Source organism: Bos taurus, chromosome 4 (genome assembly GCF_002263795.3).
Source record: "Bos taurus isolate L1 Dominette 01449 registration number 42190680 breed Hereford chromosome 4, ARS-UCD2.0, whole genome shotgun sequence".
Lineage (NCBI taxonomy): Eukaryota > Metazoa > Chordata > Mammalia > Artiodactyla > Bovidae > Bos > Bos taurus.
The window spans coordinates 93,525,638-93,544,711 of NC_037331.1; the positions used below are offsets into that span (position 1 = coordinate 93,525,638).

Consider the following 19,074-nt stretch of genomic DNA (forward strand, 5'->3'; position numbering starts at 1 on the left):
AGAAGAGCAGCTTAGCCCAGAAGAGACTGGAAGTGAATATGCAGTGAGATATTGGATGCTAGAAATGATGATTATCTCTCTATCACAGTAGAATAATACTGTGGTATATTAAATTAAAAACTGATTATAAAATAGCATTTCTTATGTACCGTATAATTTGAGGAGTTTAGGGCTTTATTTCTGTTTGTTTGTTTCTACTAGGGGGGCTAGATTTTTCCATTCAGGGAATACAGAATTAATGATCTCATTTGTTTAAAACATGCACACAAAACTTGAGCTTGTGTGTGTGAAATTTTAAAGGTGTATACACCAATATTAACAGTGATTATCACTGTGTGGTGGCATTATGGGTGATTTTCATTGTCTCTGTGTAATAAGCATGAATTACTTTTATAACCATAGAAACCCAAAATTGAATTTTTTAAAGTGCAGGTTTTATGATGTTTCTGCTTTGTTTTGTCCAACAATTTTTTTTTTTTTAGTGTTCTGGTGAAGATGTCAACTGTTTTTTTTTTTTTTTTTAATTCTCTTCTGTAGCTACTGTGTGTTGGAAGGCACAATACTAACTCTTTACAGGAGTATCTCATTTAATCCTTGCTGTCCAGTGTGAGAGTGTTTATGTATGTATATAATTTCTATTTTATAATCAAGGAAGAGCTCAGATATGATCTGTAACAATAAAGGACAAAGTGGATACCAATTTTGGATACTAAATTAAGTTTAAGTGTATACCAATTCTAGAGACCATGATTTCCTTGAAGTGATAAAATTCCAGATTTATAAAAGTGCACTAGAATAGAGATGGACTTGGGTTAACCAGACAGCTCAACTAATCATCTTATCTGCACTGAATGCTATGGAGATGACTACTTTAGAAATATAATTCGATATACGACCGAAAATGAGTTCTGAATCATCCAAAGAGAGTAAGTTGCATTCAGTATTGTTTCAATGTTCAGTTCAGTTCAGTCGCTCAGTCGTGTCCGACTCTTTGTGACCCCATGAATTGCAGCACGCCAGGCCTCCCTGTCCATCACCAACTCCCGGAGTTCACTCAGACTCACGTCCATCGAGTCGGTGATGCCATCCAGCCATCTCATCCTCTGTCGTCCCCTTCTCCTCCTGCCCCCAATCCCTCCCAGCATCAGAGTCTTTTCCAATGAGTCAGCTCTTCGCGTGAGGTGGCCAAAGTACTGGAGTTTCAGCTTTAGCATCATTCCTTCCAAAGAAATCCCAGGGCTGATCTCCTTCAGAATGGACTGGTTGGATCTCCTTGCAGTCCAAGGAACTCTCAAGAGTCTTCTCCAACACCACAGTTCAAAAGCATCAATTCTTCAGTGCTCAGCCTTCTTCACAGTCCAACTCTCACATCCATACATGACCACTGGAAAAACCATAGCCTTGACTAGACGAACCTTTGTTGGCAAAGTAATGTCTCTGCTTTTGAATATGCTATCTAGGTTGGTCATAACTTTCCTTCTGGGAGTAAGTGTCTTAATTTCATGGCTGCAGTCACCATCTGCATTGATTTTGGAGCCCAAAAAAATAAAGTCTGACACTGTTTGCACTGTTTCCCCATCTATTTCCCATGAAGTGATGGGACTAGATGCCATGATCTTCGTTTTCTGAATGTTGAGCTTTAACCCACTTTTTCACTCTCCACTTTCACTTTCATCAAGAGGCTTTTTAGTTCCTCTTCACTTTCTGCCATAAGGGTGGTGTCATCTGCATATCTGAGGTTACTGATATTTCTCCCAGCAATCTTGATTCCAGCTTGTGCTTCTTCCAGCCCAGGGTTTCTCATGATGTACTCTGCATATAAGTTAAATAAGCAGGGTGAGAATATACAGCCTTGATGTACTCCTTTTCCTATTTGGAACCAGTCTGTTGTTCCATGTCCAGTTCTAACTGTTGCTTCTTGACCTGCATACAAATTTCTCAAGAGGCAGGTCAGGTGGTCTGGTATTCCCATCTCTTTCAGAATTTTCCACAGTTTATTGTGATCCACACAGTCAAAGGCTTTGGCATAGTCTGTAAAGCAGAAATAGATGTTTTTCTGGAACTCTCTTGTGTTTCTTTATTTTGATTCTTTAAAAATTAGAAAGTTAGCATAGTTAGTTAAAGTCAGCAGATCTAGTCTTTAAGTCCCAGCTCTATTGCACAGTAGCCCTGGTTCCTAGTTTCATCTAATGAAAGTGAGAAAACATGCCTTCCTACCTTATGGAGCTGGAGGTAGAAAAAATGAGATGTTACATTGAAAAGTAGTTTGAAAACTAAGGAATCACACAAAGTATTACTACTAATTAGAAATGCTAGATATATATGTTACCTATATTGAATAACCTGAACATAACATTTCTCACTCATTTTTTAACTTAGAGAAACTTAATGAACTTAGAATTTTGATTTTGCTCAGCAGTGAAGTACAACAGTACAGTTCACAGGGTATTAAAGAATTGAGGCATAAAGAGAGAAAACAACCTAGGGACTGAAGCAAGCTAGTGACAAACGAATAGAACTTAGACTGGAGTCCATACTGCCAGTGCTTGCTTCTCCCTCTCTGTCTCTCCCCCGACTCCTGTTACTCTCTCTCTTCCTTTTTTGTGTAAAACTATATTGTGATCATCACTCAGATTGAGCGTTTCAGGTCATCTACACTGAACAGTTACTGTTATAAAACAATTTCTTGATTTTCTCTAACAATCATCAAAATTGCCTTCTACAACAGATTGAAATTAAGATACTAATAACATAGTATCTTAAATTCTGTGTGAACTGAATGCCCTGATTCTTTTAGGAATCAGCTTATTAGTTTTGGGGTTTTTTTATGTTTTGCTTATTTTTGGTAAAAGTATAATTCTATATGAATAAATAGATTGTTTACCTGAAAAGCTTCTGTTTTTACTGTTATAAATATATCTTGATTCTGATATTTTTATGTTTATCTGGCAAAAACCACACAGCTCTGTAGTATTTTTAGTGAAAAAATGAAAACGTGAATTTCTAGGCTCCTTTAAGAACAGTTGCTAGACTTTATCCCATTTCTGTCTGCCTCTTTGCATAAGAATTGAAGGAGGTTGAGAAAAGGCTTAGGAGAAGACATCATTAATTTAATATAGATTCTGCAACCTTGTTTACAATGAAATAATTAAATCATCTTTTTCAGAGGTTTTGAAAGCCAGTTTAGCAAAATTTTCTAGGATATTTCACACCAGAGACCAGAGGATGGCCTAATTGTGCTTTTCAAACTTCAGTGTACAAAGAAATCACCTGAGAGTCTTGTTTGTTTAAATGTAGATTATAGATCAGGTCTGGAGTGGGACCTGAGATTCTGCTTTCTACCTTCTAGGTGATGCCAGTGCTGTTGGCTCTCAGACTGTACTTTGAGTTTAAGGACTTAAATCATTTCTTGTAGAGTCTTTAATAATTACGATTTTGCTGGTGGAAAATCAGTTATGTTCTTTACCACATTTGAGTTCTTTAGGAGTCTTCTTGTTCTTGGGAGGTTGTTAATCTTTTTAGAATTTGTGTTAGAAAATATCCAGGCAAAGAATTATAGAATAAATACTTCTGGAAAGAACAGCCCAGTATTATTGGTTAAAATCCACTCCTTTTCACCTCTCCCTTTCTTCTCCTTCCTTGAACTTATTGCCCTCCTCTTACTCTCACTGGGGCAGTCTTTGTTGCTTTAATATCCCCTTGGAGTAATGATGCAACAGGATAGTAATTCTTCACCAGTTTTCAGGGGAATCTTCAGAAACATTCAGCAAAGTATGATTACTTCTTTGAAAGAAATTATTCACAGGGATTAATAGGTTTTACTCAGAAAATATTCATCAGTTATCAAGTTAGGTTTTTTTGCGTATTGCTTTGCTTTGTTCTAAAAAAGCATATATTTTCCCTTTTCTCCTCAAAGGCTAGGAAATTATGCTAAGTGAAATATGCCAAACACGAAGGACAAATATTGTGTGATTCTGCTTACATGAGGTATCTAGAATGGGCAAATACATAAAGACGGAAAGTAGAATAGAGGTTACCAGGGGTTGGGGGAATAGAAATGGGATAGTATTGTTTAATGGATAGAGAGTTTCTGTTTGATGGTGAATGGGCTCTGGAAATAGCGGTGATGATTGCACAACATTGCAAATGTACTTAGTGCCACTTAACTGTATATTTTAAAATGATAAATCTCAGGTATATTTTACTACAATTTAAAAAATTTTTAAATAAGGTCGGATAAGAAGTAATTAGTTCAGTGGTCCTCAAACTTGGCTGCACAGTAGAACCACAATGGGAACTTAAAATCCTAGTGCCCAGGTCATGCTCTAGACCAATTGGACCAGAATATTTGGGGATGAAATTTAGGCCTCTGCAGTGTTTAAACTCCCCAGGCAGTTCCATTGTGCAGTCAACTTTGAGAACCACTGTTATGGATCACAGGTCCTGACTGCTTCTCCTACTGTCATGTCAGAATCTCTGACATGACAAGCAGAGTAGGCTTTTCTTACTGTCTAAAATGATCAAAAAGTATTGATGTATCTGATTCCATTACATATCTTGTAGATGTTAGGTAGGCAGGATGCAATCAAGAGAAAAGAAAAATAACAAAAACATTGGCTGTGTTCTTATATAGAGCACAGCCTGTTTTGAGTAGAGTAAAATAATTCAGGGTATATTCAGGAATACTAAGGGAAGGGAACATGCATTTATATTCCATATTCAGGACAGAACTAGATTAGAGAAAAATAATTGTGTACTGTATGGCAAAGAATATCTAGAGCAGATGACTGTTTCTTTCAAATTAGTGAAAAGATAATTAGAAAAATAAAGTCTTAAAAATTGTAAAGAAAAATAATCAGTACACATATAAGTCTCAGCCTCACTAGTAATGATAATGAAAATAAATCATTTCTCCTATATCCAACGAGCCAAAATAAAAAAGAATAATTAGAAAATGTGAAGGCAGCTCAGGAGGCTACATGTGAAGTCCCGTTCCCCCCACGCTCTCGAGGCAGCTGGCAGGCAGGAGCCAGAACCTGTCTCAGCCCAGCAGCTTTGGACAGTGCACAGGTGCTGGAGCTATGCGCTTCTTCCCTTTTGGAAGCAAAACAAAGGAAAAATGTGAAAAGTGAAGGGAGGTTTTGAAATACTGGGTTTTGTTCTGCACCTTTGGTGGGAATAAGGTTGACAAAATCTTTTAGGACTATAGTCACACAGTATCTGAAAATGTTAAATGCATATACCCTTTAACCAGCAATTCTTTTCTGATAGAGAAATACTCACAGGTGTGCTCAAAGAAGCATGTCCAGGCAACTTTGTGTTGTGTTAGTGTTAGTCGCTCAGTCATGTCTGACTCTTTGCAACCCCAATGGACTGCAGCCCACCAGGCTCCTCTGTCCATGAGATTTTCCAGGCAAGGATACTGGAGTGGGTTGCCATTTCCTTCTCCAGGGGATCTTCCCAACCCAGGGATCGAACCAGGGTCTCCTGCACTGCAGGCAGATTCTTTACTGACTGAGCTACAACCTAAATGTTTATCAATAGGAAAATGGTTAAGTAAATTGGAAAAAATCTGTCCTGTGGATACTAGGCAACTACTTTTTTTTGAAAATGAGATTATTCTAGTTGTACCGCCACAAGCAGATCTCTATGGCAAAATGTTGAGTAGAAAAAGTGAATTATACTAACATATGTGTTTTTTTCATCATATAAAACTGTGCCTTTCCAGCATATATCTGTGCAAATGCATAGAATTTGACCTGTAAGAAAGGATGTTCATCAAATTAATGTCTCTGGACAGGTAACTAGATTAGAGAAGGGTGGATCAATAAGAGGGTTTTGACCTTATCTTATCCGTGTTATTTAGATTTTTATACAGAAGAGCACAGTTAGGACAAGGTAGCAGAAACTGACCAGTCTGAGACTCCTTCAAAGAGAAGGTAGAATTTTAAGAATGTTTTGATTAATGGGAGAGAGACAGTGTAATGGATTGATGTTGTATGGAGACAGAGGCAGAAGTGTTGGCTTGAGAGAGGAGTGTCTTCATTGGCTGTCCCTTGAATTCTGTGATTTTATCTTTCCTTCCAAACTTGTTCTTCCTGTGTTTCCATGAAAGTGTGTTTTATGGGAAAATGAGATGAAGAGAAACCAGTGTTTCTGCTGGCCCTCCTGGGGAATGTGGGGACGTAGGATTGGTGTTTCTAGTAGGGAAAACCACTTTCATTACCTCTGTGAACAGAGGTCAGGGGTACAAATAATTCCCAATAATGAGCAAAAAATCATTTTGCTTTTATTTTCTAATGCCCTTTAAATATCCATCTGAGTATGATAGGGACTGTCAACTGGAAGTTCACAATTTTAAATTAAAATAATGAAGCCACAGTCTGAAAGTTCTTCAGTTTTCCTTCTCTGCTCTGTTGGCTGTTTTCCTGTTTGATGTAGAAAACATTATCTTTTAATGTGGCTTGATTTTAGCTGTTCTCTCTTGAAATATGTTGCATATTCTCCAAACTCTTCAGTAGATATGGGGTTGGCAAACATTTTATTTTGAAAGGCCTTTTCTTGGTAACTGAACCTAAGTGGACACCTGAAGCCTCAAAATTCTTCATCTCGGGTACATGCAGAGCAAAGAGAGAGGGAATGAGAAGAGTAGTTGGGAATATATAAGGCTGATGTATTGTTGGACCACAAAGAGTGGCTGAATTTACAAGTGGAAAATTTATAGCATAAGAAGAAGTATTGTTTCATTTTGGCCAGATTAAAACTTTAAGAGTTAGAAAAATCTTCTTAAAAACTATCTGTGGTTTCTATATAATCTTTATTTTTGATTGCCACTGGCACAAATTTAACATATTTTTTCTTTGCTGAATGTGCCCTGGAAGGAGTGGTGTTTTCTATTCTCTGCTGATTTGAGGTGGGCTTACTAACCAAGCTGGACACTTGAAGCCCGTCTTGAGCCCTAAATCAGAAGGAGAGGCCAGGAAAGCTTGTTGCAGCCCAATTAAAGGACAGCCGGAGAGGATAGGCTTTACCTTTGCTCATCCTGTTGATTGTCTCCCCTGCGGATTAAAGACAAACCTTCCTTAACAAGCACATTGAGTAGCTTGGGTTTCCAAAACTCTCCAGGACCAGTAATTAATCCAACTGGTAATGAGAGCACAGTGTTGAATTCTGGAAAGAAATCATTTAACTCTTTCTATACTAGATAGCTCATTTCCCTTTATTAATATCCCTTTGTGAACACTCATTATTTGGAACAGTATAAAAATAGTGTGGTGGAAAATTGCCTTTATCATGTTATCTCTGTGCATTTAAATGCAAAAATTGTCCTTCATCCCTAAACTGTACATACTTGAAAAGTTAACTTTTCTGGTAGAAAGTGCTTTTTGCCTTTTATTTTGATATAGAGGCAAATTTTGTACAGTTGATGGTACTTTGAAAAGTTAAGATCTGACTCTGTATTGAAATTTGTTAATTTCACTCTGGGTCCATTTTTTAACTTAATGGGATTTTCTTTTTTTTTGTCTGTGGAAGTCACCTTTCCTTTGTGCTGCTTCTGTTTCTGCTGCCTCTCATTAGCCTCTACTATCTTCTTCCTAGGGCTTTGAAATATTTCCCATCTAGAAGTTCTAGCAAATAAAACATCTTTTCAGACTTTTATGAATACTTTGTTTTTTTTGTTAATTTAGAGATATTTGGCCTTCTTGTTTCATTATCTCCTCATTCTATGGATATGAAGAACTCTCCTTTTGAAGACTGTTAATGGAATTAAAAGAAAGGGGAGACGTAAAAATTTGTGATACGAGTTTATTTTGTTTACGCATCTGAGAAAGCTATTGTTTTTCTATATGAAGAAATGTAAATATTGTGAGGATTGAAACTTTTCCTTCTCTATATAACTGAGGCTAGAAAAAGACACACTCCTAGGAAGCCAGGATAAAGGGAAAAATGACTTTGAGATGCACTTTCTTAAAATAACTGAAGAAGTGACCTCATGAGCCAGCTGATAGCCTGGGTTTGCAAATGGATACATTTCTATTAGCCTGCTGCTTGATGCCACAGAGCCAAATATATAACAGTGTGTATTATATCATATCCTGCAGGCTGGAGACTGTCTGGGAGACAAGGGGGGCTTAGAAAGAGAGGTGAAATAGCAGGCTTGGGACACGAATTAGCAATGTAAATACTGTCAACCAAAACTTTTTATTAGTTGAACATTACCGATTTGGGTTTGTGATTCCATATTATCTGCTAATTTCTATCATCTTTCAATTAAATAATATTTAAATGAGAAAGCTTGATATTTAAGTAGGTTCTTCAATACAAGGGTTGCTGTACTCATTCTCTCAATAAGACTTAAGTATTCCCATTTCTGTTTTTTTCTTTCTCTACAAGCCAGAAGTCCATGTCCTTGGGTCTGACTCATGCTAAAATTGTTCTCATTTTGGTCATAAGAGGCAATGTAAGTGTGTCCTTAGATGGAAGATGTTGCTTATGTCTGGAGTACTGTAGACCCTCAGGTTCAGAGGAAAGCAGGAGGTCTGAGGGGGAAGACTATAACTTGATAAACTGATTCTCTTGCCAAAAATCATTGTTAGCAATTAAGAATATTCACAAAGTAGCCTCCCCTTCTCCCCCAGCATACACGCCCATCGTGGTAACCATGCCAGAAAACAAAGAATGGTAGTTGTCTCTGTGGTTAACTGTTTGGTCTGGATTTGATTTGTAAAATAATTTGGGTGAAATCCATAATATGTTTAAGGTCAACACAGGTGTCATTATGTTTATCTATATGTCAGACTCATAGACATTGGACTACCTTACTAAAAACTTTGTAGAAGAGATTTAGAGTTATTTTCCCTTTTTATTAAGTAAATCCCATTTTTTCCCATATATTTTCATATAGTCAGTCATGTTACTGAATTCTCTTACTGTTTATAGTGGTTTTTCATTTTATTCTCTAGGGATTTCCAGATACACAATCATACTATTTACAAATAACAGTGATTTTCATCTGTTCTCACCTCTTAGTTCTCTCATCTTATTGTTCTGATTACTATCTCCAGAACAACACATTTGTTTTTTTTTTCTGAAAACATGTTGACTTTGTTTGACACCTTATATGCATAGATGTTCTAGAAGGGAGATGAGCTATAGCATCAATAGAACCTTAGGGGGTAGAAATCAAACACAGGACTAGATATTCTTGATCTTATAGGAACAAGTCTTTGACATGCAGCTTAAGGTGCACTTTATCAACGTACGTATCATTCTCCATCACTCATGGAGCTCTAGTAACCTGTGGGAAGCAGTCAGTTCTAACATCACATTTTGGAACTCTCTAGGACCCTCCAGGAAGGCTCTTTATTTTATAATCTTAGAATTTGTGGGAGACACAAACACATCCCAGATGAATTTTATGACTGCTGATGACTGTGCTCTTGTTTTCTAGGCCCAGCTTCGGGCATTTATCCCAGAGATGCTGAAGTACTCTACAGGTCGGGGGAAACCAGGCTGGGGCAAAGAAAGCTGCAAGCCCATATGGTGGCCTGAAGATATCCCATGGGCAAACGTTCGGAGTGATGTGCGCACGGAAGAGCAGAAGCAAAGGGTGAGGTTTCTCTAGCCTGAGTTTCCTATTGCTTTTTCATTCTGAATCAACCAGCTCATTTTTGTTGTTCTACTTCTTAGGCTATAAAAAGTCTAAAAATATGTGTAGTAGTCAAACCTATCCTCGAAAAGAAGTTTGATATCCACTGATTCCCGTTTATCAGTCCATCACCATAAAGACTTGGGATAGGTCTATTAATTTATATTCCTCTCTGCAGTTGCCTTTTGGACTATTGTAATTTTATAAGGTGCTTGGAAAACTAAAGAAACTCGAAGTAAAAGTATTAACCACTTTGCATATTAAGTTGCTTCAGTTGTGTGCAACTCTTTGCGACCTTATGGATGGAGCCCTCCAAGCTCTTCTGTTCATGGGTTTCTCCAGGCAGGAATACTGGAGTGGGTGGCCATGCCCTCCTCCAGGGGATCTTCCCGACCCAGGGATTGAACCCATGTCTCTTAAGTCTCCTGCATTGACAGGCAGCTTCTTTGCCACTAGTGCTACCTGGAAAGCCCCATTAATCACTTTGAAGACTCAGAAATGTCCTTATTTCTGGTTAGCAAGAATCACTGTTGAAAATACATATAGAGAGATGTGAAACTAGTCAAGTCTGATGATAATGAAACATTTTAAAAAAGAAGAAAGACTAAACCAGATATCCTCCCTTACTTGTTCTGCATATTTGTTTTTTGGTTAGCTTTTAAATTTTACTAAGAATCTCATATAAAATTCTTGACAAAAGAGTAACCTTCTTTTATGAGAGGTTTACGAGTTGACCTCAGGTTAGAGTAGGGTATAAAACCCAAAAGCTAATCCAGACCTTGATCAGGAAGGAAACCAGTGTGAAATCTCTGGTACTTGGTGCTGAATTTCCCTGTGTTCAAAAGGGTCTGTGAGAAGTATCCTGAAGAGTTACCCCATCCCAGTTTGATTTGGTTTGTTTGATAACTAACCAGCTGCTTATTCCCCAGTGGAACTAAATAACCAGCGTTCTTTGTGACTTTATGTGCTTTTCTGGTCTTTTGATGACAGGTTTCATGGACCCAAGCACTACGGACCATAGTTAAAAACTGTTATAAACAGCATGGGCGGGAGGACCTTTTGTATGCTTTTGAAGATCAACAAACACAAACACAGGCCACAACCACACACAGTATAGCCCACCTGGTACCATCACAGACTGTAGTCCAGACTTTTAGTAACCCTGATGGCACTGTCTCGCTTATCCAGGTGAGTAAACCTTACGGTGAGTAAATCAGATTGTGATTTCTGAAGCAGGTCAGACTAGAGAGTTTTATTTACATAAATTCTTATATGAACTTTATACAGCTCCCTAAGATTTTACTACCTGAACTTGATTTTTTAAATAATATTTTAAATTGCTTGTATTTTGCTAAATACAGAGCTATAGATAGCTTTTCTGTGTATTTCCAAATCAAAGCTCTGTTTAAAAAAAAAAAAGGTTTTCATTTTTTTGTTATTTTACTCTGTTAGTGGCCAGGAAATAGTCCTTCTGAATTACCTTTTCTGTGGTAAAACACAATTTGTTGGTAGATCAGTTCAGTTCAGTTCAGTTGCTCTGTCGTGTCCGACTCTGCGACCCCATGAACCGCAGCATTCCAGGCCTCCCTGTCCATCACCAACTCCCGGAGTCCACCCAAACCCATGTCTATTGAGTTGGTGATGCCATCCAACCATCTCATCCTCTGTCATCCCCTTCTCCTCCTGCCCTCAATCTTTCCCAGCATCAGGGTCTTTTCAAATCAGTCAGCTCTTCACATCAGGTGGCCAAAGATGGAGTTTCAGCTTCAACATCAGTCCTTACAATGAATAGTCAGGACTGATTTCCTTTAGGATGGACTGGTTGGATCTCCTTGCAGTCCAAGGGACTCTTCAAGAGACTTCTCCAACACCGCAGTTCAAAAGCATCAATTCTTTCTTTATAGGCACTCAGCTTTCTTTACAGTCCAACTCTCACATCCATACATGACCACTGGAAAAACCATAGCCTTGACTAGACGGACCTTTATTGGCAAAGTAATGTCTCTGTTTTTCAGTAGGCTTTCTAGGTTTGTCATAACTTTCCTTCCAAGGAGTAAGCATCTTTTAATTTCATGGCTGCAATCACCATCTGCAGTGATTTTGGAGCCCCCAAAAATAAAGTCAGCCACTGTTTCCACTGTTTCCCCATTTATTTGCCATGAAGTGATGGGACCGGATGCCATGATCTTAGTTTTCTGAATGTTGAGTTTTAAGCCAACTTTTTCACTCTCCTCTTTTACCTTCATCAAGAGGCTCTTTAGTTCTTCTTCACTTTCTGCCATGAGGGTAGTATCATCTGCATATCTGAGGTTATTGATATTTCTCCTGGCAATCTTGATTCCCTCCTGTGCTTCCTCCAGCCCAGCGTTTCTCATGATGTAGTCTGCATGTAAGTTAAATAAGCAGGGTGACAACATACAGCCTTGACATACTCCTTTTCCTATTTGGAACCAGTCTGTTGTTCCATGTCCAGTTCTAACTGTTGCTTCCTGACCTACATATAGGTTTCTCAAGAGGCAGATCAGGTGGTCTGGTATCCCTATCTCTTTCAGAATTTTCCACAGTTTATTGTGATCCACACAGTCAAAGGCTTTGGCATAGTCAATAAAGCAGAAACAGATAGGGAACCTCTAAAATTCAGATTGGGGTGAGAAGAGAAAGTTGGTTAGCTGACATAAGGCACCAGTGATGAAACATGATGGCTTCTAATATTGACTTATTTGATTGAAGTAAAACTCTGAAGCTCATGTTAGTGTCTGATGTATTATTTTAATCATTGATTTCATATTTCAATGCATATTAATCATTACCTCTGCTGAATTTGGGATTGAATGAATCTTTACTTCTGAGCAAAGGAGAGGTTGAAGAAACCATTCATCGACACTTATTACTTCAATTTTTTTGTTTAGGTTGGTACAGGGGCAACAGTAGCCACATTGGCTGATGCTTCAGAATTGCCAACCACAGTCACTGTCGCCCAAGTGAATTATTCGGCGGTGGCTGATGGAGAGGTAAGAAAGGATTCGGTCTGTTTTCACTTGATGCTTGAATGTATAGGTGGAAGAGAAGGGAGGGGCCAGAATATGAAGAGACTGTAAGTAGCCTAGACATCTATAGCATTGTCTTATATAAACCTTCTAAAAATATCATTCCATGCCAGTTTTGCAAATAGCATACTCAGTGTATGACAGTTGAAATTAATGGATCTTTATGATTCAGACGTAACTGTCAGGAACTTAAAATTTTACATTTGCAACATAGCATTTTATATCCATTAAATACTTTTATGCTGTGAATCCCAAAGAATTTAATCTTTAGACTTTATTTTTTAAAATTAGATCATTAAAACAAGCTGACTAAAACATTCTTTGAAGGGATATATATATGTATATATATTTGTAAATCAGTAGACATGATTTATTGCATTGTAAATGAGCCTTTGAAAATACTTCACAGGAAAATCCTTCCTTGGGAATTCCCAGGCAGTCCAGTGGTCAGGACTCGGCACTTTCACAGCATGGTCCAAGTTCAGGCCCTGGTTGAAGAAGTAATATCCCACAAGCTGTGTGACACAGTCAAGAAAACCCTCAAAGAAGCAAAAATAAAAAAAGCAAGAAAATTCTTCCATATCAAAACTGATCTAATTATGAGATATAAACTTAAAGGTAGTTAACCTTTATTGAGCACTCAGTCAACTAAGCACTTCTCAGCTCTAGAAGTATAGGTTCTGTTATCATCTTCGCTTTTTACACGATAAAAAGGGGAAAGGTTAGTGACTTGTCTAAAGGTACAGAGTAACCTAAGTGTGCAAGCTGGGTAACACATTTAGAAAAATGTTGTCTAAGCTCTGAGCCATCAGTGAAGTTCAGGAAAGGGTTTGTTAAGTGACTGTAGGCTTTTCCCCTAAAGGTTGTACTCCTGAAGTTTGAAAACTAGCCAACAGATGTCAAAGAGCCATTTTAGAAATGAAACTAAAAATACCATCTCCTCTGCTCAAAACCATAGACTGAGAACATCACAAAATCACTATAATTTGTGCATCTCAGGAAAGATAAAGAACTGCTGCATTTCATGGCTAGTGAGGTGAAGAGAATTACAGCAGGCTCCCGCCAGCCAGTGTGTGGTGAGCCCCTGCCATGCTGCAGTTCAGGTGTTAGATGTATGGAGCTGAATTACACAGGAACCCTGCTCTCAGAGAGGGGTCTGTGTGAATGAACTGTAGTCCTCGCTGTAAGAGATGCTGCAAAGTGGTACCTTCAGGATAGAATGTTTCTGGTAACCGAGACTGGGAGGATTTGGGGCAGGAGATGGCCTTTGGTTTCCCAGTATAGAAAGGTAAAAGTCAACAGGAAATTGACTTATCAATTTCCATATGATATGGAAGAATGGACTAGCTGAGGGGGAAAGTTGTCAGTCCCCAAACACTAAGACTAAAGGACAGACACTCCCTGAAGTGTGAAGGAGGTAGTGAAGACACAGGTTGGTACGTCTGTGGGATTGGTTACTTTTTGAAGTTATTTACCACATCTCCCGGAAAAGGCAATGGCAACCCACTCCAGTACTCTTGCCTGGAAAATCCCACGGATGGAGGAATCTGGTAGGCTGCAGTCCATGGGGTCGCTCAGAGTTGGACACGACTGGGCAACTTCACTTTCACTTTAATGCATTGCAGGAGGAAATGGCAACCCACTCCAGTTCTTGCATGGAGAATCCCAGGGACGGTGGGGCCTGGTGGGCTGCCGTCTATGGGGTCGCACAGAGTCGGACATGACTGAAGCGACTTAGCAGCAGCAGTAGCAGCAACCATATCTCCCTACTGAACGTTTCCTAGGTTTAAAGAAAGTAACTTTGAGTTTCTATTTAAAGAAAGTAACTTTGAGTTTCCTAAACACTTCTCTAGAGATGAGTTTTTTGAAACCTGTTTTACAAAATAACTACACGTAATCAACACTTTCAAAAGTTCATGGAAAATATGAAGGAAAAAACATCTTAGTCATGTGTCTGTGGCTTTTCTAGCAGACTAACATCATTTTAAGTCATTTTTATGGAAGTGTGTGAATGACATACACAAATAACCTGTTGGTAAATACCCAAATTCAGTCAGATTTTAAAAATTCTCACCCTTCCTATATTTCCAATAAAACAAAAAGCATATGAAGAAAAGAAGCATATATTGTCTCAAAAAGTGGCAAAATGTTTTAGATTTTATGGTTCTCTTCTGTTTGCCTTCTGATTTCTCTTAGATGTTGACATGATTGTTAAGCATCTTAGTTTTGAGCCATGAGTGCTGTGATTAGTCAGACTATCTCACAGGCTTGGAAAGGTAAGACCACATGAAGCCAACAAAGCATTGCATCAGATGACTCAGGAGAAACATCCTTCTGCCTGTATTTAGCATAGTTTCTTCCCAGGAACAGAAAGTACTTTACAGAAATAGACAGTACTTATACTTTTAGAAGTTGTACGGTCATTGTGTTATCCTAGCCTTGCCAGTAAGAGCTCTTAGATTAAATCATACTGCATTCAACATCCAGTTAGTTGCGTCACTATGATATCTGATAATAGTGGTACACATGATTCCGTTGAAGAAGCAGCAGAAGAGCTGAACTATGGACACATTAGAGATGTGAACTTTAAACTGAACCATCAACACATGTTAACAGTTTTGAAGTTGCATAGCTTATTTTAGGTGGGCTTTTTATGAATATCAATTTATTTGAAGTATGGGCACACTGAAGAACTAGCAGGGAAATATGAATAATGGAACATGTTCTTCATCTGGCCGTTAAGTAAATGCTTTCTGAGTTCTGTACCAGGCACTATATATACTAGAAGTGAGCAACTTCACTCTCACTTTTCACTTTCATGCATTGGAGAAGGAAATGGCAACCCTCTCCAGTGTTCTTGCCTGGAGAATCCCAGGAACGGGGGAGCCTGGTGGGCTGCCGTCTGTGGGGTCGCACAGAGTCGAACACGACTGAAGCGACTTAGCAGCAGCAGCAGCAGAGGAAAATAAAGACCTTCCTTGCTCTTAAAGAGCGCACAGGTAGCTGGTAGAGAAAAACACATCAGAGAAAATGGCAATGAGATAAGGATCTAGTAGAAGCCAGCCGAGGATGTGGTGGGACACAAGATGAGAGGTCCTGAGCCTTGGGCTGGCTGTAGGGAGTTGTCTTCAAGAGGAGCTGTCCCAGCTCTCATCTCACCTGGTCTCAGATTGGAGGGGTAAATAGGAAGCAACGGCAGGAAGGACGGGAGCTGTGTTCCTGTCAAAGGGAGCAGCACACGCAGCACATCACAGTGTGACAGTGGGGGAGAGCCACAGGTGGTTCATGGTGGCCAGAGCGACAAGGTCGCCACGGTTTGAAAGGCCTCACTGTAGTGGCTCTGTCTCAGAAAAGCACAGAAGCTGACCATACGTCCTCTGAATATCTTTCCCTTCTAGAGTGTGTGGCCCTTTCTCTGGGACATGGTGATGCCCAGGCATAGATAACCATAGAGTGGTTCCCAAAAGATGGCAAGGGAGTCAGCAAGAGCCCAAGCAAGCACAACCAAAGCACTGAGACTCAAGAATAGGAAATTCCAGAGAAACGTTAACACCTAAGCTGGTTGATGTATTGCCTATCAATACTCTGAATAAAAATCTCTTCATGTACTTCTTATTCCTACTTCTTCTCCACCCTTCACCACAATCCATTAATCTTCTGTGCCATAAATTCAACTTCCTTAACGTATACTGTATATGGCAACATTCTAATACCATTTCCACTACAAATAATAGCTGTAACTAAATGCATGTGTATGAAGTTGCTGCTGCGAGTTGAGCCTGAGTACTTGGGAGAGCTGCACAGGGCCACACTCTGCAGCAGGGTGGGCAGAAGTATAGTGGGGCAGATCTGGAAAGAGGAAATGCTACAGGGCTGGCCAGCTTCAGCTGATTTTCAGAATAGAATCATCGGCCATCTAGAAATTGGGAATGTAATTCATCATCTCAAATGATGTTGTTTTCTGTGATGCTCATTGGGGTAATAAGATCAAAGCGATAATATCTTAAGAAGCAAGAGTTTTGTGAATTCCTGAGTGGGCACCTTTGCAGCTTTAAAGGAAAGAAGTAGGATGTCTCTGGCTCTTAGAGCATGGAAGGCTTGCAGCCACAACCCACTGCCCATAAGAACTCAGGGCACATACTAAGGTAGCTCAGAGGGGTGTCTCATTCTCTGGGGGGCCTTTGACAAACATTTGGAGAAGCACTGTGATAATCAAAGTATAGCAATAGAACCAAAGAGGGAGGCATTTTAAGGATCTGTTCTCTTAGAGCTTGTGATACTTTCTTTGGGACACAGTAATGTCCCAGCACAAGTGAACTAGCACTGGGCCCCCGTGGGAGCTCCAGTAAGAAGAGCTAGCATCCTAAGACCTGAATCTGTAGAAATACTATACCTGAGCTGCTTGGCTTATCACCTGCCATGTTTTAGAACTGAAATGGCTTTCATTGCCCCTGCTGCTTTTTGGGTTTTGGTGGTGGTGGATGGGAGAGATACTCAACAGTATTTATTGAACAAAATGGACTGAAGTAGCTAGATTCAGGTATCCAGAACTGGGGGATGGGGGGATGGAATCTCTTAATGCAAAGCATTATACTGAAATCAGTCATTGTCAGCCAGATACACCCCTATGCCCATCAGAGAGGACATTTGGCAGTGTCTGGAGATATTTTTGATTCTCATGACTGGGGAGGATGCTGTTAAACATCCTACAATGCACAGGACAGAACTCAAAGAATTGTTTAACCTAAAATGTCAGTAGTGCCAAGGCTGAGAAACCCTGTGCTAGATCTAAAAAAGCTGAATTTTGATCTACTCGAATAACCAGATAGTATGGTTTTTTGTTTTGTTTTGTTGGTTGTTTTGTTTCCTCATAATTCCTCACCAGTAAAAAAAAAACAGTTTTTGCTACATTAAAAAAATTTATTTATTAAATTTGGCAGTTTCCATCAAAAATAAAAATAAGTAATTTTGATATATAATTCTACCTCTAGGAATTTACTGAATAAGTAGACTCACATAAACTATACAAAGTACTATATATCATCCAGTACTGTTTGTAATAGCAAAGCATTGGAAGCTACTTAAATGCCCTTTAAAAAAATGACTGGTTAAATAAATCATGTGTATCTATGTAATGCTATGCAGCCATTATTATGAATCATGAACGTATGAAGTAGTTTGATACATTCCAAGTTAGAATCATTTCAGAGCTGTATTGTTTGTGAAAAAAGCAGGGTATAAGAATATATGTAGCATATGCTGCAGTTTTTCTTCAGAGTGTGTGTGTGTCTAAATACGCTCATATATCAGAGAATATCCCTGCAGAGAAATGCAGGAGAAATGGAGAAACAGGTGATGCTAGTGGCCTTTGGCAAAGAGTCTGGAATACTGGCACTGTATCCCCTTTGGTACAGGTTGAATGTTTTTTTAGAAGTATACTTACGGTTTGTTCAAAAACTCAGATATTTTGAAAATTATTTGAAAGGATACAGTGGAAAATCTTGCTTTCTGTTTTCTATCCAACCTATTCCCACATCTCCACACACACTAAGGAAAATATTTTCATTGGTTTCTTTTGTGTCCTTCCAGAATTTCTTTGTGCAAACGTAAGCAAATTCAAATATATATTCTAATACCTCCTTTTTAACCCAAAAAATATCATGCTAAAAACCCTGTCCTATATACATTGTAAGTCATGTTAATTTATAGTTTGTATGTATTTGGCTGAGCACATGGCAATTTTTTAGAAATATGACTTTTGAAATCATAATCCCCATCCTCTTGTGACTGATTTTTTTAACTAGCCTGTCCTTTTCTGCCTCAGGTGGAACAAAACTGGGCCACGTTACAGGGGGGTGAGATGACCATCCAGACAACGCAAGCGTCAGAGGCCACCCAGGCGGTAGCATCATTGGCAGAGGCCGCAGTTGCAGCTTCTCAGGAGATGCAACAGGGAGCTACGGTCACCATGGCACTCAACAGGTGGAGGCAGGGGTGGGCAATAAAAGAGGAGGGTGACTCTGTCCCTGTATACAGATGTAAAGAGAAACGTCGTACCTCACTTTGTCACAACTGGCATTTGAAACTTAATACTCTTAACCCATAAGATATTGTAAAGTTGTCTTGTAATCAGCCCTCACCCACCCTATTCCCATTCCACTCCACCCCCAGCAACCAGTTCAGCCTTTCTGACTTCCTGCTAAAACCTGCTGGTCAGGGATATGGGTCCCTTTTGCTGTATCCTGTTCTGTGATCATTAACAGACCAAAAGCAACAGCAAGGTGTACCTTGTGTTTTTAAAGGGACCAAAGGATGTAATAATAAAAAAAAAAAAAATCAAGAAGCTTTGGGATTGATTTTCCTTTTACCCTACAAAGA

The 19,074-nt window shown here is 39.0% G+C and overlaps 1 protein-coding gene across 8 annotated transcripts in view; it reads left to right on the plus strand.

Moving 5' to 3' along the window:
- Positions 1-19,074, plus strand: part of NRF1 (nuclear respiratory factor 1) — a 130,744-nt gene that overhangs the window by 74,987 nt on the left and 36,683 nt on the right. For 7 of the 8 annotated variants that reach the window (XM_005205682.5, XM_010804462.4, XM_010804464.4 and 4 more), the window contains 4 exons: positions 9,452-9,610; positions 10,640-10,837; positions 12,559-12,660; positions 18,521-18,678. In XM_005205682.5, coding sequence (XP_005205739.1) covers positions 9,452-9,610; positions 10,640-10,837; positions 12,559-12,660; positions 18,521-18,678 — 617 coding nt within the window. 8 annotated transcript variants of the gene reach the window in all.